Genomic DNA, 25,768 nt, shown 5'->3' with positions numbered 1-25,768 from the left:
TTATGTTGAATTATTCATTATTCTGAGTAATTATTCATTATTCTGAGTACACACTGAGGGGAAAAACATGTCAATGATGTTTCAAAAAGTCATAAACCATAGTTCAGTTTTTATTCTTAGTGAACCGCAGACAATAGAAATGCTCAAGTCTTAAAAACCCAAAGGTTGTTGTTAGGGCTGCACCAAGACTATACGGCTGTAGTCACACTCCGAAAAATACACCGATACTACATGTCGATACCACTTCATTAGCCTGACATACATCTTCCGGGTAGGAACCATGTCAATCGTGCAGCGATACTTTAAGGTAAACACGGATGACAACACTTTCAGCTGACTTCAAATTGTGGCCTTTAAAATGGAGGCAACTGAGGAGGCCGCCATCCGGCAAGCACTGAGGTTTATGACCCCCATCGCTCACTCGCACCGAAGCCAAACCAGCCACGCTCCCGTCACCGACGCAACAACGGTAGAAATCAGCAATGCTGTGATAATGTATCGCTACAAAATGAAGTGACTTTACTGTGACTCAGCTGCAGAAAAATATGATCTTGACATCCCTACAAAAAAAAACAATTAATAGTTTCTTAATGATCATTATTTTCCGTAGCGAATACAACGTCCATCAAGCCCTATTGTATTGCATCATGGCAGTTTCCGCTTAAAAAAAAAACTTTGTCAAATATTTGTTGAAAGTAACTATGACCTGAAAATTATCTGTTACTAATGAGGTGTCTCCCATTTGCCAGACACTTGCGGGCACACTTGAGCGGCATTGTTCTGACCTGTTACCTTGGGCTTCTGGAGCTTTGCTGAAACTATGACAGAATATCTACTCCCGGCACATAAATGGTAAATAGGCTGTCACTTGTATAGCGCTTTTCTACCTTGTGTACTCAAAGCGCTTCAGATACTGTACCTCATTTACCTACTGATGACGCAGCATCAGGAGCAACTGGGGGTTCAGAATCTTGCTCAAGGATACTTCGCCATGGTCACAATGGCCGAGGATCGAATCCACAACCTCTGGGTTGGGAGACTACCACTCTACCACTGAGCCATGCCGCCCCAATAAAACATGCCCGTCCTTCATTTGCCAACAACAGCAATGGGACCTCGGGCAACTGAGAAGATTCAGAAGTGACGCGGAATTAGCAGGGAAGCATTGCTAGCACTGCTATTCTGTTGATATTTTTGTAGGAGGTGCAGAGGAGGTTAGTGACGTGACGCTACATTCAAATACTATTCACAGTTTTAAAACTGCAAACTTTCCCTTTAAGTAAAAATAATCGAAAAAGAAAAGAAAGTACACTGGAAATTGAGATGCATCTGGTCCAATAATAGTGGTTAATTGTTTTGACGGTGTTCTCTTTAGTTCTGACACTGTGAGAGTGGTATTAAATAGCAATGTCACGATATCCAAATGTCACGACACGATAATTATCACAATATTGTGGGGAGGTTGGAGATATATAAAATCTCACGATACTGGATAAAAGCTCACAATATTGTACAAAAGAGCTCATATTTAAAAAACAAAACAAAACATCATATTCTATTATATTCTGATATTGTACATAACAGCATTCACAAAGAAATAGGCCTGGCCAGTCATGGCTCAGTAGTGCAAAGTATCATGGTCTATATATACAAATAAAATAAACATGCGCAGTTGCATGTAAATGTCTTTACACAATGGTAATTATCTGTGGTCCTAATTATACATGGTTCAAATAGTACAGTTAACATTAACCTCAATGTATATAAATGACCTGCAATGACCAAACACCTAATATTGAGGCACTTAAACTGCACTAATAAACTAACCACCAGAGGGTGTTGGAACTGCACAAATGGAAAATAAAATTGTATTGTATTGTATATTATGCTCATCTTCTATGGTTAAACAATGTCTCCAAATATTAGTAACCATTCTCAGTGGGACGTTGTGTGAACTACAAAGTGCTGTTAAACTTGTACCTCAGTGACACTGTCACTCCCAAAAATATCTCTTACCTGAAAAAACAGATATTACAGTACCTAATTTAGCTTTGTAGCAAAGCTGTGTCCGGTGATTTTTCAGAAGGTTTTTTTTTTTGTGTGCAAAAATTGTGCTAAAAATTAAACTAATTGCAGACAGTCGGCCACTCAAGAAAACTAGGTGCAGAACCCCACACACTGTGCCTGCGTCGCTCAGACATGCAGCTTTTTTGCCCTTGCCTTGAGGGGTCGCTCATAAGTTAAAAATGTAGGCTGTAACAGGCTGTAGATTATGCAGGTGTTCTAAAAGTATCCAATGTACATAGAAAGTGATAGATTTTGGTTTGAAGGTGTTGCTGTTTTGTGTACTAATGTTGCTCATCTTACTCTGAAATACTTTTTCATGCAGTAGTCGGTTTATTAGTAATTTTCATAATTTTGTCACAATTTTGACTTTCTGCTGTTCTGTTACAAGACCAACATCATGCGAGTACATGCATACATTGGAAAATTGACACATAGATTTCCTTACATCCTAATGCCAGTTTATGACTTTTGTGTCAATTTCCTATATTTAGGCACAGTGTTAATCTTCAAAATGTACATGATGTCATTTACAGTGGGTTACAAAAATACTAAATATACCTTACTGAATAACACATTTTACTTACACTTGGGCCTACTATGCTACTGTATATTAATGTTGGTCATTATGGTGTTACTTAAAGAGCTAAGTATTTTAGCAGGTGGTACTTTGTCCAAAACGTTAGAGATCCAGACACCTGTAAGGATTGCATTTATTATCCAGCTATGTAACATTGCAACGTTGCTTTCGGTGACACAAATGACACCTACACATTTGGGCTAGCGACGAGCTAACAGGAGTAGCATTTCAAATTACCACTAGTGGAATAAGTTACCTTCCTCTTGACTGACATCAAACGATTACACGACGGTTGAGTCCCGAAACATTTTTCATTGAAACTGATATGCGATCGCTGTTGGAAATTACACCTGAACCTGTCCACGGGATATGATGCGGTTTTAGGCCTTTTTAAGGCGTTGTTAGCTTGCTACCTGGTCACTCCTTTATATCTCCATATTCTTTCAATGAATACCACTGATATGTACATTCAAATGGAGTGTTGATTACGGTAGCCGGGTAAAAGTGAATTTAATAAACGGTGCTGTCACGGCGATTATAGCTGGGAGTCGCGTAGTATGAATGGTTGTGTGTACCTAAGTTAGCTTCTGACAGGCACAACCCCGGTGCACTATGGAGCACTTCCTATGCAGCGCCACCGTGAGTTGTCAACGTAAATACCAACAAAACGACCAATTATTTCTATATATTGCACCATTTCCGCACGTCTAATGACAGGTGCTCACTCGCGATGCACTTACCAGCCGTGGTGACGCCAGAAAGTAAGTGGAATCGTCTCTATTAGCAATGGAGGGAGGAACACACTCGACATGCAAAATGGTGGCTACTCCAGCCTCAGCACATCTACCGCAGGCGGAGGGTTACACTGACATGTCCCAAAAGGTTTTGGAGCAAGAAGGTTTGCTCAAGTTGTGCAGCGTACAGTAGCGTTAGCTTTCATCGGAGGACTTGTTTAAATCGTGGTATTGTTCTGTTCCAAGACGCACGCCTGATACGCCGACGATCGCTGGATAACATGGGTAAAGCACTGATTATATCAGTACTGTATGTCCGCATTGGTTAGAACGTGCGCGGTGTTGTCTAGCGCCTGTTCTGATGCATCGTTATTATAAAGAGCTAGTCTGTTGTTAGCCATCTCGCTAACGTCAATTTGTTTCTGTTACAAGCGAACCGAACAAAAAAAAGTAATGGTCCTAAGCCTTTTGCTGTGCGGTGTATGTGCGTGTCGCTTTTTATTCGACCGCGATCGGCACATTACAGTGATATCATTTTTGTTGATGTGGATTACTTTCTGTTCAGCCCCCCTTCTTCCTCTCTTGCGGAAGAATATCACTTTTCTAGTCCATGTGGTGATGCGGTCCTTTTACTCGTGGCATTCAGTGATGACGACTTGTTGGTGTAATGTTGTGGCACTAGGTGTATGGCGGCGCCGAGCGCCATCTAGCGGTATGTTTTGTATCTGTTCCATCCAAACTGTTGTTTTTTAGGCAAAGAAAAACAATCGATGAAAATGAATGTCTAAAATATAACAATTCTGGTTGTCCCTGATAGTCGACCTATGGTCGATGTACAGTCTTTGTCCTTACTAGTGAGCAAGGGCGTTATGCGGGCCCATGGTAAGCCAATCATGGGGCCCTCCACTTTCATGTACCGCAAAGATTTTCACGTTTAATCGTTATCATCGACTAATGTATGATTTTCAGAAAATTGAAGCCCTTAGAATCTATCTTGCGGATTACTGTTTAACAAATAATCATCTCAATGCTTTTACTAGATTTGATAAGGACATTTATCGATATTTAATATTGCTCACATCTTCGTGGTAAAAAAACCCCCAAAACATCCCTTTGTGTCTCTCTCCATTTCATCTCTACTGCATCCCCCACAGCAGATACTGACAGCAGTGCTACTGCAACTGACAAGAACATCTAGCCCTTGCTTTTATTGATTACGCACATTTGGTGTCAGTGTGAAAAAGTTGAAAGTTCTGTAGCTGTTGTGAAATGCGCTATATAAGTAAAATTGTATTGTATTGCATTTTTGAAAAAATATTAAATCTACCGAAATGTGACATAAGGTTTTGGCACGACGCCAGCGATATGTTGTTTGAAGCGGTTAGTAGATGACTGAAGCGCATTACTCGAGTGTCCATTGACCAGCGTAGGGGCGTTGGGATCATAAATGTCATTATCACAGTGTGCATGACACCACTCACATTTGTTCCAACTTCCAAGCTGAGTTTGACAGTAACCAAGCAACTGCAATTTTCTAACAACAGATTGTTTGTCCCACAGCAAGTAACACACACACAGGAGAGATTGGTTCAATTCTCCATTCCCATTTTGTTGTATCTCTTGTCAAGCGAATTGGCTAAGTCAGCCCTGCTAGTAAGATAATTCAGCAAACGACTAGGGTGTACTATACAATACAATTTTATGTATTATTGAACATCATTTGGGCAAATGTGTTATTTCAGATGTGTGTATCAAACTAGTAGATCTTTGCATTCATCAGTACCCAAGTAGTAGCTCTCAGTTTCAAGAAAGGTTGGTATCCCCTGAGCTAATGTAAAATAGTTGCTGATCTAGTCATATTTCACCTATTGAATTTAGCCTTCCTTTGTTATCAAATGGATTATTTAAACAAACGATAGAAGTTATGTGGGGAATGTCATGTTCTGTAGTCATTAAACGTATCTTTAATTTACACTGCTCTCTGGATGAGATACAATTTCATTGCTCATTTCACATTTTCATGTTTTCCAACAGTAAAATTAGTTTTTATTTCATCCATAATGCTTCATTTAACGCATATTAATGTGAAGACTTTTTTTAAAAAATAAGTCAAACTCTCGATATTCTCCCTATTTGTACCTGGTAGTTGCTAGCCGACTAGCTTTTGCTTGATAGCTAACACTTCCGCCTTGGCTGTACTTATCCCACAATGCACCGCGACAGCCTTTATGTGACAGATCAGCTGAGCTGGAGCGTCGCCGCAGTAAGCACGCGCCCGTCAGCGGCGTGCACGCGCCCGTCAGGGGCTCTTCATCAGAGCTGCTCCGGGGCGGCTCGGTCGATCCCAGTCGGCTTTTAAAAACGGAGCCCGTCCATTGGATACACCTTTTTATTCTCATGACCACCGCAAGAATGTGACGCTCTATGTGGATTCGTTTTTACCAATATTTTTTCTTCTTGTGATCGACGATTTTGAAACATAAATTATTTTGCAACTGGACCGGTGTGTGTGGGGGGGGGTGGAGGGGGGACGTCCTGGGGGTGCGGAGGGGATTCCACTTTTTTTTTTCTTCATTCCCTGGGAGTGGATCATAATATGTCCAGGCGAAAACAGACCAACCCCTTCAAAGTCGACTGTAGGTATTTCAGCTATTTGTGTACTATACGTTTGTTATTTGATTACTACGCTTAGGTCAGCTTATGTTAGTCTGGTTGTTTGTGACTGTCAACAGAATTACGTAAAGTATACTTGAACTGATTTGTCTTCTAAAAGAAGAATGTCATTTCGTTAAAATAGCCTTTTGATTTCACTATTGAGGTGTGAGGCTGATGCAGCTCTGCCTGATGCAGAAGCATGCTAGTCATAGAAATGGAGCAACATGATCTTACTAGTATCGTACTAGTACTACATGTATTTACAATGGATATTTTCTTTAATTCCACTTTTGGTTCATTCCTTGTTTATAAATTTCCCTGCTAGTGGTCAGTCCAGACCTTTCAACATCGGATGAGATTGGGTAAAGCCCCCCAACCCCACCCCTCCAGGCTGATGGATTGATGCATGTGTTTGGTTAGAGGCTGTTGCAATGTAGTGTCGTATTGAGAGAGTTGCCTCTTTTATCTGGTTACCTAAAAACAAAAAGAAAAAAAAAACTTCTGGAAACACAACTGAATCTATACAGTGGTGTCTTGACTTCCAAGTTTAATTTGTTCTGTGACCATGCTCATCACTCATATCATCTTTCAATATTGAAATAAATGGAAATGCCATTAATCTGTTCCAGCCACCCAAATAAGACCATGCCTTTAAAGGGGAAGTCGCCTCCGGGGGCAGCCATTTTGTCACTTCTCTTGACTGAAAATGACATCACAGTTGCTCAGGGCTTAGGTAACGACCAATCACGGCTCACCTGTTTTCTGAAGTTGAGCCATGATTGGTTGTTACCTGAGCCCTGAGCAACTGTAATGTCATTTTCAGTCAACAACAAGTGGCAAAATGGCAGCCCCCTGAGATGGCTAAAAACGGGTACATTTTACTGCTTAACTCATATTCCACAAATGCAATATTAATCAGAATGCTGTGACTAGTGGGACTACATACAACATTTTCTTTTGAAGACAATTTTTGGGTTGACTTCCCCTTTAAAAATAAAATTATCACCCTACTGTAATGTACTTAAAAAAACACCAAGTAATAGCATAATTAAACAATATAACAAAAATGATCAACTAGTTGTACATTATGATTCCATGCTTCACTGCCCTGCTCCTTCAGATGTTTGCACATTGGCCACCGAGGGACAGTGTAATTTGTAATACACAAAGACAGTCTCTTCTTAGCTCAGTAAGATGCATTAATATTCATTGTTTTTCACAGAGGATAAAGAATATATGGCTGGGATTATTGTCATATATATAAATCTACATGTGTTGCTGCAGCATTTGTATTTAGATATCCATTGCCTAAATTAATGTTTCCCAACCAAGGGTACACATACTCACTAGGGGTACGCAAGTACATTCATTGCTGGGGGTACGTAGAAACATTAAATAAATTATTTCCAAGATTTAAGTAAGTCTTTTCAGTCATTTCATAAGCCCGTCAATAAAATGGTATATGTGTGCTACCACGTGTTTCCCGGGGAGGGAATAAAACTACCATGACATCAATGCTTGTTTCATAGGCCCGTCTATAGCATTTTACATTGAGTGTTTGCGTTAAGGTAGCAGACTTTCCTGAGTTACAGTTAGTTAAATACACAAGGTGTAGTTTTCTTTGCTCCAATTAAGCACTTAGCTTCTTTTATTTAGAAATGATTATTCACTATCTGCTGTTTGTAGTGAAGTCGAGTTACTCCGGTTTCTTTCCACATTCCAAAAATGTACATATTACGTTCATGTACCGAGTTCTATAGATGTCCATTTTGACTGCCAGAGGCGGTGCTTGTCATTTTGAGATCTACACAATAACAGGTCTCAAAATGACTCTCATTTTCTCAATTAATTTTGGTTTTAGTGTAGAGACTACAGTATATATATTTTCATTGTTAAATTGATTTCATTACTTAAAACAAAAAGCAGATGTTTGGTTTGTTGATGTTAGGTCTGAAACAAAAATATGCCAAATAATTTTACATCTGAACATGTACATTAATACGAAGTTTTAAAAAAATGGGTTTGAAATTTATTTTTATATACAGTGTTACAGCATGGTGGTCGACTGGTTAGCACGTCCGCCTCAGAGTTCAGAGGTCGTGGGTTCGATCCCGGCTCCGGCCTCCCTGTGTGGAGTTTGCATGTTCTCCCCGTGCCTGCGTGGGTTTTCTCCGGGTATCCCGGTTTCCTCCCACATTCCAAAAACATGCATGGTAAGTTGATTGGACTCTCTAAATTGCCCCTAGGTGTGATTGTGAGTGCGGATGTTTGTCTCTGTGTGCCCTGCGATTGGCTGGCAACCAATTCAGGGTGTACCCCGCCTACCGCCCGAAGACAGCTGGGATAGGCTCCAGCACTCCCCGCGACCCTTGTGAGGATAAGCGGTATCGATAATGGATGGATGGATACAGTGTTACACATAATTGCATATTCATACATTTAAATATGACAGCAAGCTGCAGGTCTTGCCTCATTGAGACATTTTAAAAACCTTTGAAAAAGGACTATAGCTCCCTCTTATGGCCTCTTTCTTTCGTGTCCTAGTATTATTAGAGTAATAGCTTTAAATCTTTTGATGGTATGATGTAATTTTCTGTCATGTTTGTAAATATTACTGTACATGCTAGTGAATATTTCAGTTAAAGCTTCATTTGAAGAAAATCGTGAATTGAATCAAATTATCCGTGTGAGTCAGACAAATCATAATTCAATCTTTTCCTAAAATTGTTCAGGACGTGCTGGTTTTATACATATACAAGATGCTTTTCAGAATAGATTGCCTTTTATTGAAGTTGAACCCCCGCATGAGTGCTCCCATTTTTAGACTCTGTGTTTAGTTCTAAGGTGATTTTCTTTAGATCAGCTTAGCGAGATCTAGATCTTCGTCATAGTCATCCGGAGTCATCCGAGGCGCTGAGTTTTGCTTGATAGTAATCACATTTCTGCTGATGTCCCAGATTCAGAACAGTACAGCTAATAACTGGTGATCCAGTTAAGTTTTATTCACCATGGTACGCTTGGGAATGGTAAAACCTGATCTGGCTTGTGTTTGGGCCACAGTGTAGCCAAAATAGCAGGTGTGACATCATTAAAGTGAGACGCACTATGACCTCTCAATACAAGGAATTCAACAAAGAAGGACACAACGTGGTCTGAAAGCTGATATTGTCTGTTAGAGATGGACATTGAAATGTGTTTGTGTTATAGGGGAAATCAACAACTAAATAATTGATTTATTATTTTTTCAAATATATTTTTTTACTTTTAGTCGAATGTTTTAAACTTGAAAAATTCAATGACAAGAAAAGGTTGGAGCAAAATCTCAGCCTCAAAGCTTCGCAGGGATCATTTTTACATACAGACCAATGTTACTGCAGCGGCCTGTATCACTCTGTACAAATAAGATCTCGGTAGATCAGGAGGAAAGAGTCTGTAAAGATAGAATGTCCAAAGTTTGGGATCATTTCACACTTCATAAGGAAGAAACGGTGAAATCTATACCACAACAGCATGTCTAAAATTGCTAACACAAGCTAATTTATTCCTGTTAGCTAATTTACTATAGACTACCAGTGCTTCTTATAATATATTGTGATTGTGGTGGTCAAGTAGTCAAGGATAGGCAAAGCCTATGTGTAAACAATAGAGAAGAAACAAACGTTTCATACACCAGCTGCCGATGGCCAAAACGCCAAGTCACGCAACACGCAGGCTAGTAGTCAACTCTACACTCTCACTTGCTGCCACCCATGTCACTTACCAGGCCAGGCCCCACCTTTCAAAGACATCAAGGCGATTTTCATGTGTAATCTGCTGAATTTAGGCATGGTTCATGCTGCTTCTAAGTTTAGCTTCTCTACCCAGGTGTTGAAATACATCTTTCTCTTGTGATCGCTGGAAGCTGTATAAGCTAATGAGCTCATTCGCTATACCCTGGAACGGCCTGCGAGGCCACTGAAATCCTTCAGGCAGGCCTAATTCTGTGTAATGTCACCACACCTTTTAGTGCCTTAGGTGATTATTTGTCAGCTCTTGGCGTTCTAGCACGCTGACGTTGTCTGTTGTTTGACACGTGTTTTTTTTTTTGTCTGGTATCAACACACAGGCTGACACACACAAAAGAACCGGCTTGGAATTCCAGGTAATTGTGCATGTTTCACCCGCATAGCCTTCTTTTTGGAAGACGTTCTGAGAAATTTTGAAATCCGACTGTGGGATTTTCTGTCCATTTAAGTTTTACTGGGGACGTCTGTTCTAGATCATCCCACAGTTTTTTCTTGTTAGGGTTGATGTCAGGGCTCCCAACCCCTCTTGCAAGAGCAATACCTGGGTTTATGAATGTGTGAAGTCAGTTTTACTTTAGCCAGGGGGATTTGTGTCTGTCTCTGAGCAGGATTATTCTTAAAGTCACAGTTTGCACCTTGCCCTCGAGATCGGTCTCCAATTAAAGGTTGATTTTAGATGTTATTTGCAGCTCTAATAACAATACAAATATGCAGAGAAAGAATGCAGCAAGTAGGGAATTCCATGTTTCTGTCTGGTTTATGCTCTCGTCATTTCTGTCCAATGGGAGGACCGATCGTCACACGTTTGATGAATATAGTTCACCAATATAGTTCCCCAGCAATTGTCTGAATACAAACCGCACCAAACGGGGAAAAAAAGCGTTATATTCCCGATTGGAAGCTAATTGGAAAAAAAGCCAATTTCTTTCCCGATCTATCTGTGGTGTAGCTGGGGCCCACGGTTATAATATAATAGAGATATTAGAGTCTTAAAGATGCACAAATGATCCAGTGTTGTCGTGTCTTCTTTCTTACAGTTTTTAGCAGCGCAGAGTTGTTTTCGCTGCAATATTAGCCGAAACATTTTGATGACAAAGATGGACTTTAACTTCGCATCGCTGCCCTTGTGACTTGTCGCATTGGCGATTGGAATCGTCAAAGCTAATTTCTCCGTGACGTCAAAGGACGGAAGTTCCTTCTGAATGGACCGTATTTGGCTAACTACTGCCGCCTAGAGGCGTGGCATGCGTTTGAAAACGCACTTCCGCGATGTAGTGTAGCTGCGTTTTTAACAAACGAGGATGTGTATTCCAACACGGAGTGGGGGAGAAATATTCGGCTGTTTAAAAAAAAGCAGTGTAGACAAGGCCTTATTATTGTACTCTGAGCCGCACAGATGTATGAGGGCACCTTGTAGGCTGGACATTCCGCCGCTCGTCAGAGCGTTACAGTCTGGCGGAAAGTCTTCTTAGCGATTATTCGATTTCAAGCATTAAACGTTGGTGCGGGCTAGTGAAGTCCACTAGTCGACTATTCGGTTCAACCTCTTGATGCACATCTGTTGGAACAAATAAATCCCTCTTAAAAGTAAGATCCAGAATCCTTGTGAAGAATTAAGCTAAGAGGGACGGAATTTCCTGCAGGTTCAGACAATGTTTTGTGTCTGCATGTTAGTATTTGGAGATTGATTGAAAGAAGAATGAAAAGGGGTGCTACGAATTCAAGAGCATACCCCCGATCCCCTTCATTGATTGGCACTCAAGTCGAGTTTGGTGTTCTATCTTTTGCCGGGTTTGGTGATAACCCCCCCCCCCCCCCCTTCGTCGTCTGTTGGCTGATGAGTTTGTCTCTTTGTCTGGATTCAGTCAGACACTGCGTCACCTCCTGCATACAGACACACAGACACTCACAGATAACATCACAGTGGCAAAGACTGATGGAGGGAGGGTGGCGAGACAGATGTACAGACGCAGACTAACAGCGGGGGGAGGGGGCATCTCCCACACATCAATCACGTGGCTGTGTGAAGCTGGCTTGTCGTGCTGGTTCATAGTTCAGCGCTCAGACACACTCCAGCAGTGCAAACAAACGGGGTTCTATGGGAAAAGTGCCCAAACTGGGTTCACACGTTAGCTTTATTTGGTCAGTAGCCAAATAGTAGAATGACTAGCCTCCTCGAGATGTAGGGATGGGCATTTAATCATGATTTTGAATTTGGCTTCTCAAGACCATAAAAACCTTATAAAAAAAAAAAAAAAATTATGAGCCGGACATCCCCGAGTGTAAATTAGACATTACACAGATCTGATCGGCTGGATCGGAGCAGCAGATCGGATTTGCATTTCATGCAAAATCAGGAATCGGTTGTAATGTCATAATTTGACGGTCGATCAATGACAAGTCAAGTCAAATTCATTTGTATCGCCCTTAATCACAAAAGTGTCTCAAAGGGCTTCACAAGCCCACAGTTGACAAATATTAACAACGTCCCCTGATCTTAACCCGAACAGAAGGGCAAGGAAAATAAATAATAAATAAATTAGGGAAAAATAAGAAACCTTGAGAAGGGGGTGATGACCTGGCTGCAATGGACGCCGAGTGGTCAACATTCAACTTAATAAAGTGGTGCTATACAATATTAACTGGAATAGTCTGAGGGTCCTTTTAGTAAGCTGAAGCGCCACGGGCGTCATTGATCGAAACAATAAGATGTTACAGCAGACATGAACTCCAGGGACATTCTGCGCGGCTTTTGTTAATCTAAGGTTTTTAGTCACACCAATATTTTAAAATAATTTTGGAGGTTTTTGTTGGGGGGGGGGCATGATTTGGGCTCTAATTGAGTAGTCACTCTCAAGTAACGAGAGAGAGAGAGAGAGAGGAAAATTGAAGCTGTCATTTTCAAGGTGTGAAGTTTGTGAAGGCCACAGCAGCGCCTCCCGGAAAGGGAAGTTGAGCGCAGTTTTTCCAGGTCAAGTGCGCTAACAGAAGTAAAGAAGGAGTTAAACGGAGTCGCTTATGGCCAAAGCTCGGTTATCCCCCTCAGAGCTGGCCGTGTAGTTATGGAAGTGGTGGGAGCTGCGCACGAGGGCGGCTGGGCTGTTCGGTGTGTGGGTGGTAGTGAGAGAAGAGAATAAGGCTGGCGAGCTTCAGGAAAAAAAAAAAACGCAACCTACTTCCCCCTGCGGGACTGCAGCATGTATCAGGCTGTATGTGCGTGTGAAACAGTGGTGGGGGGGTTGGGATGCAAATGAAGCGTGCACGTATGTCATGGAGCTCGGCTGGCATCACATTCATTATGTCCCAGCGCAGGACGGCTGATGGGAAAGCGGCGTGCTCTGTGTTGTTTTGCTTCTTCCGTAGATTCCAAAGGTCTATAAAGAGGTCTGATGATGATTAACGCGGTGGTACAGAGGTTTTTGGCAGCGGCTAGTTTTTGAACTACCCCAAAGCATTGATTATGAAATCAAATGGCAAAGTGTTCTCAGAGGAGTGGCTTGCACGCGCCACTGTGTTTCAGGGGACCGCTGGTGCATGCACAAGTGTTGAAAAATTAATGACTTCTTATGGTAAATAAGGCGGGAAAGGCGGATTCCATGTTGCTATGGAAATAAAGAGCCTTGTGTCATTTTTGTGTAGCTTCATTCAATGTTGCTATACTACGGAGCCCCTCTGGTGCCAGGGTGTGAAAAACTGTGGGTACAGATTACTAAATTGTGGGTAAAGTTTATTAATCTGCGGGTACAGATTAGCAAAAAAATATTTTTTCTCATACCCTGGCACCAGAGGGGCTCCGTACTGTACAGTATTAAGATCCACTTAAATATTATGGGCCACATGAGTAGGTCTGTAAACTACGAAGCCCCAGACATGACATTTGAAAAAAAAAAAATGTTTTAAATAGATTGTGCGCATTAAAGAGGGAAGGCAAGCCAAACATATTTTTTTCAAGAATATGTTATAATATTGCGATTGTGGAATATGAGTTAAACAGCAAACTCCACCCCCTTTTTAGCCATCTCAGCCATTTTGCCACTTCTGTTGACTGAAAATGACATCACAGCTGCTCAGGTTGAAGAAACAACCAATCACGGCTCAGCTTCAGAAAACAGGTGAACCGTGATTGGTCTTTACCTGAGCCCTGAGCAGTTGTGATGCCAGAAGTGACAAAATGGCCGCCCCCAGAGATGGCTAAAAAGGGGTGGGTTGACTTCCTCTTAGTCTGAACATAGCCACATTCCTAGTTATAAGAGAGTGTGCACACTTATGCAAACATTATTTCAGTTGTTTATACTTCCCCTTAAAAAAAAAAAAAATCAATTGAGTTGAGTTCTAGGTTCATATGAACTCATTCAATCCCAAAGACATATTAATTTCTTTTCAAAGTCCAGCCATTTAGTCCCAGGAATTTATTTACAAATATTTTTTTTTCAAATTTGTTCAAACGTTAGGGTAAAAAAAGGGTCTGAAAATGTCTGGTACTGAATGTGTTGATGGTGGAAAACGTTTTGAAATTATTATATGCTATAAATCAGAAAAACATAACTGTTTAATAGGGGTGTGTTGGCTTTTTATATCCAAAATCCTAAATGTAATCCTATTGTCCAGTATGGCACACATTTTTACGTGTTCTTCTAGTATAATTAAGTGAAACAAAGAAATGTAATGCTGCACAGTACCTTATAAAAATATAATAAATTTTTACTAAAAAAGTAAAAAGTTGAATTAAAACGCAGCACATTGCCTAGTGGTGAGCATGTTTACCTCACTGTCGAGAGGTACCAGGTTCAAATGTTGGCTCGGGGCTTCATGCGTGCAGTTGGCATGTGCTCTCTGACATGGCCTGAATTTTGGACAGTTGTACGTCTCGAAACGAGTGGTGAGTTGATCAACAGCGTCGTAGCTGTCCAATTGTGTGCCGTCTGTGTTATATTAGCGGGTATTGCGTTTGAATGTTTTCATGCCTGCTGTTCATAATTACAGCAATGTCACTCGGGCATTTTTAGCTGACGTGACTTTTTTTTGCAGCTGATTTATTGTCCGACAGGCAGAAAGATTTTTCCACTACCGTTATGAATATGTCATTGAGTTTAATGGCTGACATTGCAGATGAAATCCTCCCATAATAAAGTATTTTATTATTTATCAGTTTACATTTAGCGGGGTGCCAAGCTCATTTTCGTCACAGGCTACTTTGTTGTTATGGTTTCCATCAGAGGGCTGTTTTGACTTTAATAAGGAAACCACAGAGGTGGGCGTTCCGGCAGACTGACGGACCGGACGACAGTCTTGGTGACGGTTGACAAATGACGGGACCCTTTTTTTTTTTTTTTTTAAATGACAGACTAAGCACTGACGGAAGTGGATTTTTGCCCGTCGGAGTAGTCGTCAATAATCGCGTCTGTCAGTGATGGACCTCTTGACGGACGCCTATTTTGCTGACATTTTCTGGCAGGTGGGGCCTAACTGACGGACCTAACTGCCTGACTTAACTGACGGATTGACGATTCCAATTTGGTTCGGCTTAAGAATGAAGGACTGACGAATGACGGACGGGTAGCCCGTCCGCTGATGGATGACGGATCAGCAACATTTAGCAAAAACGCTCACCTCTGAGAAAGAGTATCTAGCACCGGTACAAACACTCCATGTATGACATACCTGAGAATCGTATTCCCCTACTTCTCTCCAGGGCCATTTCATACTTCGGGCATCACGGGATTTCAGCACACGATTAACATGGACGGCAGGGACGAGTTCACCGAAGACAGTGAGTGCTGCAGCAACAACTCGCAGGAAGTCGTCGGACACGAGAGCGCCACAGGTATAGGAAGGCGGAGGGACGCGGCAGGGATGGGCAACGTTCCTCGCGCTGAGGGGGTGGTAGTGAGAGTAAGCCCTGCCCTTGTGCTCTGTTGCCCCATCTGTATTGATAGGGCTGTGTTTGCCTCCATAGAAGACAGCGAAAGCGACCCGGACTCCTCGTCCAACGCCTCGGCCGACGACCACATGACTGCCAAGAGGGCGCCGTGCCGCCTGCAAGGAGGAGGAGTCAAAGAGGTGAGAGCCATGGCTGGATGGAAACTCGACAAAAGTGTATCTCAAATGTCCTTTTTTTCTTTTTTGCTTTATGTATCAGTGGCTGGTATCGGTATCCTTCATTAGTACCCGATGCACAGTATTGATGATACCTGGTCGGATCATTTCCGTGCACACGTAATATGTCAGCCTGTTCAAATGATCATTAACATATTCCACTGTCAGGTGAAATCTCAGGATGAAAATCAAAACTTATGTCCGACGGTTCAAGGTTTCAGTACCTTTTTGCACAATTTGCTGTTCCCTAACAAGGAGCTGAACGCCACGGTTCAAAACAGGTTTCAAAAGAACATCCAAATGTCTGCCTTTCTGTCATTCCCCCAACCCTCGTGGCCACTTCCCTCGCTCCCTCCATCCTGTTTAAGACTCGTCATGGCAACCGTTTTCAGGTGTCGTCTTGGTCTCGGGGTGGCAAAAATGTGGACAGCATGATAAAGAGACTGTTTAAAGAATAACAATGCAAACCCGGGGGGGGCCTGTGGTGCTGTTAATTTCGTTCGACAGCAGATGGCGATATTGGCCAAAATGGCGGCCCCCTGAGCTGGATGAAAGTGGATGAATTCATCCGTTTGATTCTTATTCCACAGACACAATATTAATCAGAATACAGCGTTTAGTGTGGACGCATGCAACATATTCTTGCTAAAATATTATTTGCTCATAGTTCCTCTTTAAAAAAAAAAAACGAAATGAAAGGCAGAAGCAGCTCTTATTGCTGGGTGCCTTCTGTTAACAAATGTTCTCCATTTCAGCATTACAGTGAGTCATGTTCAAGACGCTACACAGCACCTTGTCACTATGGCTGAGTCATAGCGGCTCACTTGCACATTTAACATGCCATTAAATTGCACTGGCAGAACGGCTTCAGCAAGTGGGCAAAGCAAGCAGTGGGCCATCTCGGTCTCCAGTGAATTTGACCCTTTTTTTTTTTTTCTTTTTTTTTGTTACAGGGTCTAATTGTTTCCGGAATGAACTTAGAAGTCACTCCACGGCGCGAAGTGTTTGGAATGTAAAATGTGGAAATATGTGTGTGCAATATGTATTTGAAGGGCGCTTGGTTTTCCGCAGGAGCACGAGGAAGGCTCCGACCACTGCGCCAACTTTGTATGTCCTCTGTGCACGCTGGACTTCAGCAGCCCAGAGAAGCTCATCTCCCATGTCTACCAGGTGAGCCAAACCACAGAGGTGGGCGTGTCTCATCTCTCAAAGATCATGTGAAATATGCACTGCATGAAGCTACAACATGAAAAGGAAGCACTTGTGGAAAAACGGACAGACTGTTGTTTACGTTAGTTAATATTAGATTATTATTCAGAGTGTTTTGAGATAAGGGCTGCTGTTTAGTTAAAATACATATATATTTATTGCTATTAAGGCTGCTAGCATAATGCTAACGCTATTTAACATCTATGTTGCAGTGCGTTAACCTTTTAGGCAAGGGATTGAAAGCAAAACGGTACAGTAACAACATGTAGACTGACAAAATAACAGTACTGAGGCTGCTACTAATGACTATTTTCATAATCTGTCAATTACTTTGCCAATTAATCAATGAATCAGCTAAAAAAAAAAACATGTTTTAATTTCCATCCCATTATTTAAACACAGGACTTTCAAATTTCAAATTGGCAGTGCAAAAAATGCATCTGCATAAAGTTGCTGGTTTAGTCCGTAACAAGTCAAAAAATCATTCATTGTAAACGCAGATGTTTGTAAATGTTTTTTCAATCAGACAATCTGCCTGCTTACATGAGTGCTGCAGAAATCGGAGATTTACTGTTGAGAGTTTGAAATTCCTCAGGTTTAGGCCATTTTAAATTACACAAGGTCTGTAAATGATTAATCGATTTTCAAAACAATTATCGATTAATTAATAATCAATCAGTTGTCGACTGACTTATTGTTGCACCTCTAAACAGCACTCCCATTCCCACTCCCATTATCCTTCGCGTAGAACAACTATTATTAGTGCCGTACTGATGAGCAGAGTGAGGAGTTGAGGCGTTATCACATTGGAGGCACGACACGCCCGCCTCTGCAATATGATTGGTTGCTGCATCTAGGCTGAACTACACGCGGCAGCCTATCATATTGCAGCTGGACAAGTACCCCTTTTTTAAAGTGATCATATTTATGTGAATGCTGTACGTCACCGACCACTGCTGATAACTTTGTCTGTTGAACAGCACACGAGCCTGATGAGCAGCACCAAGAGCTACGTGTGTCCCGTCTGTGGGCGAGCGCTGAGTTCACCGGGCTCGCTCGGACGCCATCTTCTCATCCACTCGGAGGATCGTCTCTCCAATTGCGCCGTGTGCGGCGCACACTTCACCGACACCGACAACTTCAACAGGTGCTGCTCTCTTCTTAGCGCATGCAAGCGGGCCGAAATATTTGGTGGGATCGGAAATGGTGAAATGCACCAGTGGTCGTTTGGCTGGTGTGTTGAATTTTGTTGGATGCTCAGATTATCTTAGTTAGCACTTAATAAGTGGCACTTACACACGCTTGATCGCTCGTGAAGATGTTGACGCAGTGGAAGTGTGTCTTTTGTTGTTGTTTTTTTAAATTTGAATAATTACTAAATAATAGTTTTTATTTTATTTACTTTAACTGTTAGCTGTATTGTTTTTACTTCAATGTACGGATACTTGTTTTTTATTGTTATTGTTTGTTTTTGTTGAATCTTTTTTTTTTAAATCATTCTTTTTGTGTTATTGGCTTACTTTCCTTTTACTCTATTTAATTTAATTTGTATTTTTTCATTTCGGTTTCATTTTTATTTTTATTTTTTTTATTAGAATTCCACTTTTAAGTTCCATTTTATTTATTCTAGTATTAAATATTTTATTTTCATATTTTTAATTTGTATTTATATATTTTGTTCATGGAGTATGTTGTTTGTGCATATTTTGCTTGGGAGTCTCAAGTTGAGCTGAGAGGTTGATTTTGCGGCAGTACAAGGGAAGTCAAGGTGCGGTTTTAAATTGTGGAAAAAAAAAAAAAGGTCTCTTTAGTCTTGGCTGTCTCTGCTGTTTTTAACTCCAGGGAGAAGCTCAAGGATGTCCTGGACACAACCAGGCTAGATGTCTCCGGCGCAAGTGACACTTGTCCCCTGACCCACTCACTTTCCAGCACTCCCATGGCCAGTCCAGGACCGGGCCCTCATTCCTGTCACGGGCCTGGACCCAGCCCCAGTTCCTGCCAGGGCCCTCAGTCATGTCAAGTCCATGACGCCAGCGCTAGCCTATGTCAAGCCCATCGAAGCTGCCACATGTCCGGCCCGTGTCAGGGCCCCTCGAACGAAGGACCCTCGTTTCCCTCCCTGCCCGACAGTCTGCTGTCCGAAGGACCGTCGCTGGCGTCCATCCCCGACGCCCTCACCTCCTCCTCCTCAGGTCTCCCTCCCATCCCGGACATCCTGAGTCCGATGCCCGTGTACCCGGCCGGCGTGCTCCTGGTGTGCAACAGTTGCGTGGCCTACCAGCAGCTGGTGGAGTCCCAGTCTCCCATGCGCAAATGGGCCCTGCGCCGCAAAAACGAGCCGCTGGAGTCCCGCCTGCACCGGCTGGAGCGCGAGCGCACGGCCAAGAAGAACAAGCGCGCGTGCGAGACGGACGAGGAGCGCGAGCTGCGGCGCCTACGCGACCGCGAGGCCAAGCGCATGCAGAGGATGCAGGAGTCGGAGGAGCAGCGGGCGCGCCGCCTGCAGCGGGACCGCGACGCCATGCGCCTCAAGAGGGCCAACGAGACGCCCGAGAAGCGGCAAGCCCGGCTGGTCCGCGAGCGCGAGGCTAAGAGGATCAAGCGGCGGCTGGAAAAGATCGACCCCGCGCTCAGGACGCAGATCGAGCACGATCCGGCCGCCATGGCCGCTCTCACGGCCGACATGAACCTCTTTCAGTTCCCCTGCCCCGTGTCCGTCCCTTCCATGGGCAATGGGCTCTTCATGAAGCTGCCCTAAGAGGACCGCAGCTGTGACAAACACTCTAAAACAGGGGTGTCCAAACCGCCAAGTGCCGCCTACTAGGGGTGGGCAATATGGGCTAAAAAATATATATCTCTCCCAAAAAATATTTTAAATTTGCACTAGTTTCACAGAACAATTATGGATAGACAGCATTTGTGAAAAATAGCCCTTGTTCATCTTATAAATTGCTAAATACAGCTTCTGCAAAACAACAAAATTCTACGGCAATATTTAACAATGAAGAACTTACAATTATGTCTCGACTTACATTTATTTTTGGGAATGTTTATGTCATTTAAATGTCTCCTATTATACCATAATGATATGACATATATAATGACATTTTGAGCTGCAGTAAATACTAATGCACCACTGCCAACTACTAGAGCAATCAGAATGAGAAAATGTGTTTCCTATAGCAATCAGAATGGGGGGGAAAAAACGTATTTGATGTTAGGTGATTTGTGTGATAGTGTATTATTAGTGTCACCCAGCGAGAGGGGAAAAAACGTCGTCAGGACAACGCCCATTCTCATACATTAGCCACCGCGTCTGGAATAAAGTTGAATAACAAAACTGCAACTTACCGAAAAGTGCATTTTCCCACTCATTCATCACTGGTATGTAGACTTGTGACTTCATTCACGTTTGGGTGTATTCTGGCGTCACAATACGCCATAGTAGCTCGGAAATACAGGCAATCTAATTTGTGGACTGTCCTTACAACACAGACCGTAGGAGAAATACAGCGTCACGCACTGATTTTATTACATATTCAATTTAAGTGACAACGAATTCAGCCGTGATCTTTTGACGAGACAGTTTCTGAAATTGTTCTACACGTCGCAAATGTAGTTGATGCGGAGCACAAGCGTGTAAACTGAATGTTAAGCGAATATCGAAAATCCGGTACAGCGTGCTTGTGTTTGTTTGCTCAACTCGGCGAGGGTTTTCTGAATGTGTGTTTACTTAGCTTTTGTTTAGCGTGCTTGGGCGCTGGCAAAGTTTCTCAGTGACAATATATATCAGCCACACCTACCGCGTACAGAAAAATCAAAGGACACGAGGGCCACGTTGACGTTCTTCACCATTCAAGTCCCTTAAAAGTGAAACTTGGGTGCCTTCGAAATTTGACACAAAATAAGGCTGTTGTTAGCCATCCTTCCAAATTTGAATGATTAAAAAAAAAATCGTCAAGTCTATAAAATTTGGCTTCAAAATTGTGAAAAATAAGCCATTGTGCACACTTCCACATATTACCGCTGTGAGATATATCACTAAACACACTTAATTTACTAAACACACTAAAACCAATCTATCAGCATAGGAAGAATTATGCGAAGCGATTCCATACATATACAGAAAGTCGGTCGTACGGTGTAGGCAACCAAACACGGGCTGCTTATAAATGGACGCTGCGCCCGAAACAGCCCCAGGCCATGGTTTGGACACCCCTGCTCTAATTTATTCCAAGTGTTGCTAATGTTCCACGTGGTATGGACGACTACCTTCAAGCATGTTGTAAAGAGATTGAACCTGTTTGATCTGCTTCCCAAAGAGGAGACAGATCATTTTGCACACGGACCCCTTTGCGGTGGGAGCGGAGGGCTTGGGGGAACCCTCTGCCCTCCTCACTGGTCCAGTTCCGCTTCCTGGAGACATTCTACCTCAGCCCCCCTTGACTGAATGACGACTCTTTTGCTACTGCCTCCACTTAACGGGACCAAAACGCATCCTTGAGCAACCTTGCTTCCCTTTGTCACACTCCACTAGTGCAGTAAAGGGGTGGACATTTTCTGGTAAATTTTGCTGGGAATTTAAACTGGGGAATTTTGGACATATTCCAAATTGGAAACTTTTCATGGGAATTAATGGGGTTTTATCAGAATAGACTAGGATTTGCAGGCATACATGCAGAGGTGCCTTGAAGTACAAGTTGAATTTATTCCGTGATCACGGTCGTAACTCACCAAGGGGCAGTGTAAGCTATACATACAGATTTGAATGAAGAAAATGTTCACAGGTCCTCAGTAAGCCGCAGTGACATTAGTTGTTCTTCGCAGAGGACGAATAATATATGCAAGATATGTAGCTGCTTCAGAGCATACAGCTCCCCTTGTCCAAATGTGAGGGCAGTACAGTGCCGCGTATTCAAGGTTCTGCATTCAATTTTTCTTTGGGGGGTAGGAAACCTATCTTACGTTATTTGCTGAAAAACCCTAATTCATCATTTTGGTGCGCAGGCTAAAGCCACACCTCCCAAAAATATGACTTTGGCGCCATTTGCTGTCATATTGTGGTGTCAGTTAGTGATTTCAAATTTTCAAATGGTGGAGTGTCCATTTTTTGTTGCAGGTTGCTTCCCATGGAAAGTTTTCAACTGTGCAAAATTTTGCAAGCCGACACACCACACAACCTTTTCTACTTCCTCCTCACGTCTCTGCTGGTGGTTCTCAGTAGATGTTACCTCTCATCAAGACATACTTACAGATGCATCGCAGTCCATTGGAGTAGAGCCGGAAACTTGATCAACTTCAGCAGTTCAATTCAAAAAGTGAAACGCATACTGTATTATATAGTCACTAGTGGAATCTTTCATGAATTTGAGGATTATATTTTACATAAGGCAACATAGTGTGGTATAGTGGTTTGCTTGTCTGCCTCACAAGGCTGAAGTTCTAGGTTTGAATCTGAGACACTAAAGCGTCCATACGTGTGAATGTGATTTTTGCTGAGTTTCACTTTTGAATTGCTTTACTGAAATAAATCAATTTCTTGATATTGAAATGTATTGAGATGCACCTGGATGTACTGATTTGCTGTGGTGACTCAATCCAGGTTTTAGTCCACAAGTCACAACTTTCTGGCATTTCAGCTCATTTGGCACATTTGGGTTTAAAATGTGCTTTCCTAATATTGTGGCTGATTTTTTTTTTTTTTCTTTTTCAAAGCTCAGTTGTGTCTCTCAAAATGTCGCCGTTGCTTGAAATCCGCCTGAATTTCATTCCTTGTAGCGCCCATATAGAAAGCTGTTAGAGCGTTTAGTCCATATTCTTGAAATCCAGCTTCAAGTCCTTGTACTAGTACCCTCACTAGTAGGACAACTTTGAGTGGAAAAAGAAGCCCCGCCCAATTTAAAGGAGCCGCCGGTGTGCCGAATATAGCACCCCTGCCGAAAATTGCACCCCGTCTGTATCAAGGGTTGAACAACTGGTAAAGCACGTTACTTTTCAACTATTACAACTTCATATTACCAGTGAGGTGTGCACCGGTTGACAATTGCGTGCTACTAGTACTAATCGTGACATCAAATTGTACGAATTAACAAAATGTGCTGTGCGTCACGAGTCATAATAGTAGCATACAGATGTCAACTACACTATTGCATAGCTTTGCCTCACTAGTAACATGTAGTTGTCCTTCTAGTGAGGACAAAGAACATGCTAGCACCTGGACCTGAAGCAGGATATTAAAGATCTAGACTAACTGTTGAAATGACTTTCCATACGTTTCACATCCCTGAAGCTCATCCTGGCACATATTTCTGCAATATATTGTGAATATTTTTCTTCTCGTGTTTGTTTGATTTTTGTACCGCCTGATATGTTTATGATTTTTTTTTTTTTTTTTTGCCTCCTTGTTGTTGACCCCCAGTTTCCACGTTTACACATGATGTGACGACCAATGAGCAGAGACGTCAACAAGTGCTTGTGTTTGAGTCACTCCTAGGGCCACGCCGTCAAGGGGAGAACAACTGTGAAAAGCAGACCATTGGATGAGAATAAAGTCAGATAACACTGCAAAAAAAAACCCATCACTTGTCATGTTGTGAAATAAAATTTTGTTGATTAAATGTCGCGGGAATAGAGTTGAATATTACTATTGAACAGAATACAAAATATTGACGTTTTTGAGTTGTGCTTCTCACACTTTCTACACTAGCATTAGTTACTAGTTAGTAGGCCAAAGTATTCATCAAAATGAGGTACAGATTTTGCTCTTAAATGCACATGATTATTATTGACATTTTGCAGTTTAATGGAGACTACATTTAAATATAGGAAATTTAAAAAATACTTTAAAAGTAATTCAATTGTATACAAAAGTTAAAAACCTTTCCTAAATTAATAATAATAACAAAAACAGTTCTCAAAGATTTAAATGCAAATGTTAACTCATTCACTGCCAGACATATTCAGACCATCTTTTAACCTAACATTTGAAAAAAATATAAATAAATTCCTGGTATTGAATGGCTGGACTGTGAAAAGACAAATACTGTACATGTCTTTTGGATTGGATAAGTTAAATACAACTGAATTTAGGCAGTGATTCTTTCAAGTACCACTAGAGGGAGCCTTTGACAATCATTGATGATGATTTAGAGCATGCAAAAAAAATAAAAAATGGTCCCCACAAAATTATCAGGGCTGTGTATTAATTAAATATTTAAGTACCGGTACTTAAAAATGAAATACAATTGACCTGTACTTGAAAATGCACTGTATTAAAAAACAAAAAAAAAGTTCAATATATTTTTCTCATAAAATTTACACTTAAAGAAAATTGCAACTTGAATTCCGAAGTCATTCTCAATAAATCGTGCAAAGTTATGAAATCCATTTGCTCAATTTATTTTATATCATTTATGATATTTTAATTACAAATAATTTGGATTATATTCTGTAATGTGTCTTTAACTTTGTCCCTTTTTTCCACTGTCTCATAAAAACATTTTTCCTTGTGATATTATTGAACGAAATTGACATTTTTGGGTCATTCTATGCAAATAAAGTTCTAAGTCATCTCAGAAACTATTTCTGGTACACGTGCACATTTTTGAACTGCCTTATTTTTTTCGTTTTCTGTGTAATGGTGGTTCCATCCTCTAGGAGTGCATCAAACCTCTATGCAACTTTTATATTTTGATGATTTTCTATTTATTATGAAAATATATATATACTTTTACATGTCATGTCATCTTCCAAACCGCTTATCCTGTACAGGGTCGCGGGGAATTGCTGGAGCCTATCCCAGCCGACAATGGGCGAAAGGCAGACTACACCCCGAACTGGTCGCCAGCCAGTCGCAGATATACTTTTACATTTTTTGTAAATTATTATTCAATTATTTTTTTCATTTGTGTTTTGTTGTGTTTTTTATTTTTACTGAATACAAATGGCACGATTGTGGTTGTCTAAGGAAGATCTGAACTTGATATTATTCAGTTCGTCATTTTATTTGAATATACGATCTGTCGGGACAGGAGGATTGTGCTCAGTGTGGGAAATATTCAGGCCCACCCTGATGTTTCAAGTCCCACCCATAAACCACGTTCTGGCTCCGCCCCTGATGTCAACTAGTGCAGTTATTGGCTCACTGGTAAGATGTAGTTGTGCTACTACAGGTACTACAGGTTGTGAGGACAAAGAGAAGACTAGTCCTTTTTAAATGCGCAATCCAATAATGAGCTCATCTTCTCATGGTCTCTTTATTTATGCATGCTGTTTTTTTTCTCTCTAATACATTGTGATTCTAAAAAAAATTACAATGAAGATGGCCTTTGCGTTGATTTAGCTATCAGGATTTCCTGTCGCCGGCGTCCGTGTTTACTGACTATAGGGCAGGCCGGTTTCAGTGACTGGCGGCTTGACAGCATGTACAGTACGGATGGAACCTGGTCACCAATGTGCAAATAAACTGATTTTACTACGAGAATTTTCATTTTTTTATTCTTTGTCATGAGCACACAGCGATAGCACAGAGGGCTAGTGGTGGCCACGTCTGATTATGCAGGGTGACGGTGTGGCGAGTATTACATGCTTTTTTTTTTTTTTGCAATACAAATATGAAGTGTAAGTGCATAACCAGTCCAGTAGAT

The 25,768-nt window shown here is 41.6% G+C and overlaps 2 protein-coding genes across 7 annotated transcripts in view; one reads left to right on the top strand and one right to left on the bottom strand.

The window, feature by feature from the left end:
• The window catches only part of ap1g1 (adaptor related protein complex 1 subunit gamma 1), a 27,130-nt gene extending 23,470 nt beyond the window's left edge, over window positions 1–3,660 (bottom strand). The window contains exon 1 of one of the 2 annotated variants that reach the window (XM_086025080.1): window positions 3,385–3,660. The gene's annotated coding sequence lies outside the window, so the exon portion shown is untranslated. The remainder of the gene's footprint in view (window positions 1–3,384) is intronic. The other variant, XM_086025079.1, reaches the window with a different exon arrangement.
• Window positions 3,532–25,584, top strand: znf821 (zinc finger protein 821). 5 transcript variants are annotated; one of them, XM_086025084.1, is made up of 6 exons: window positions 3,532–3,663; window positions 15,511–15,642; window positions 15,778–15,878; window positions 16,986–17,084; window positions 18,104–18,270; window positions 18,966–25,584. In XM_086025084.1, the coding sequence occupies exons 1-6, from the start codon at window positions 3,660–3,662 to the stop codon at window positions 19,879–19,881; spliced, it is 1,419 nt and encodes a 472-aa protein (XP_085881210.1). In that variant the 5' UTR covers window positions 3,532–3,659; the 3' UTR covers window positions 19,882–25,584. The 5 variants fall into 5 exon arrangements, with proteins under 5 accessions (XP_085881210.1, XP_085881212.1, XP_085881208.1 ...); XM_086025086.1 differs by having other exon boundaries at window positions 3,533–3,663; window positions 15,775–15,878; XM_086025082.1 differs by lacking the exon at window positions 3,532–3,663 and adding an exon at window positions 5,945–6,014.
• Window positions 25,585–25,768: the final 184 nt, after the last annotated feature.

The sequence above is a fragment of the Filicampus tigris genome, chromosome 3 (assembly GCF_054856515.1).
Source record: "Filicampus tigris isolate MCC_2025a chromosome 3, RoL_Ftig_1.0, whole genome shotgun sequence".
NCBI classification, from domain to species: Eukaryota; Metazoa; Chordata; class Actinopteri; order Syngnathiformes; family Syngnathidae; genus Filicampus; species Filicampus tigris.
This window is presented reverse-complemented; position numbering and strand designations above follow the sequence as displayed.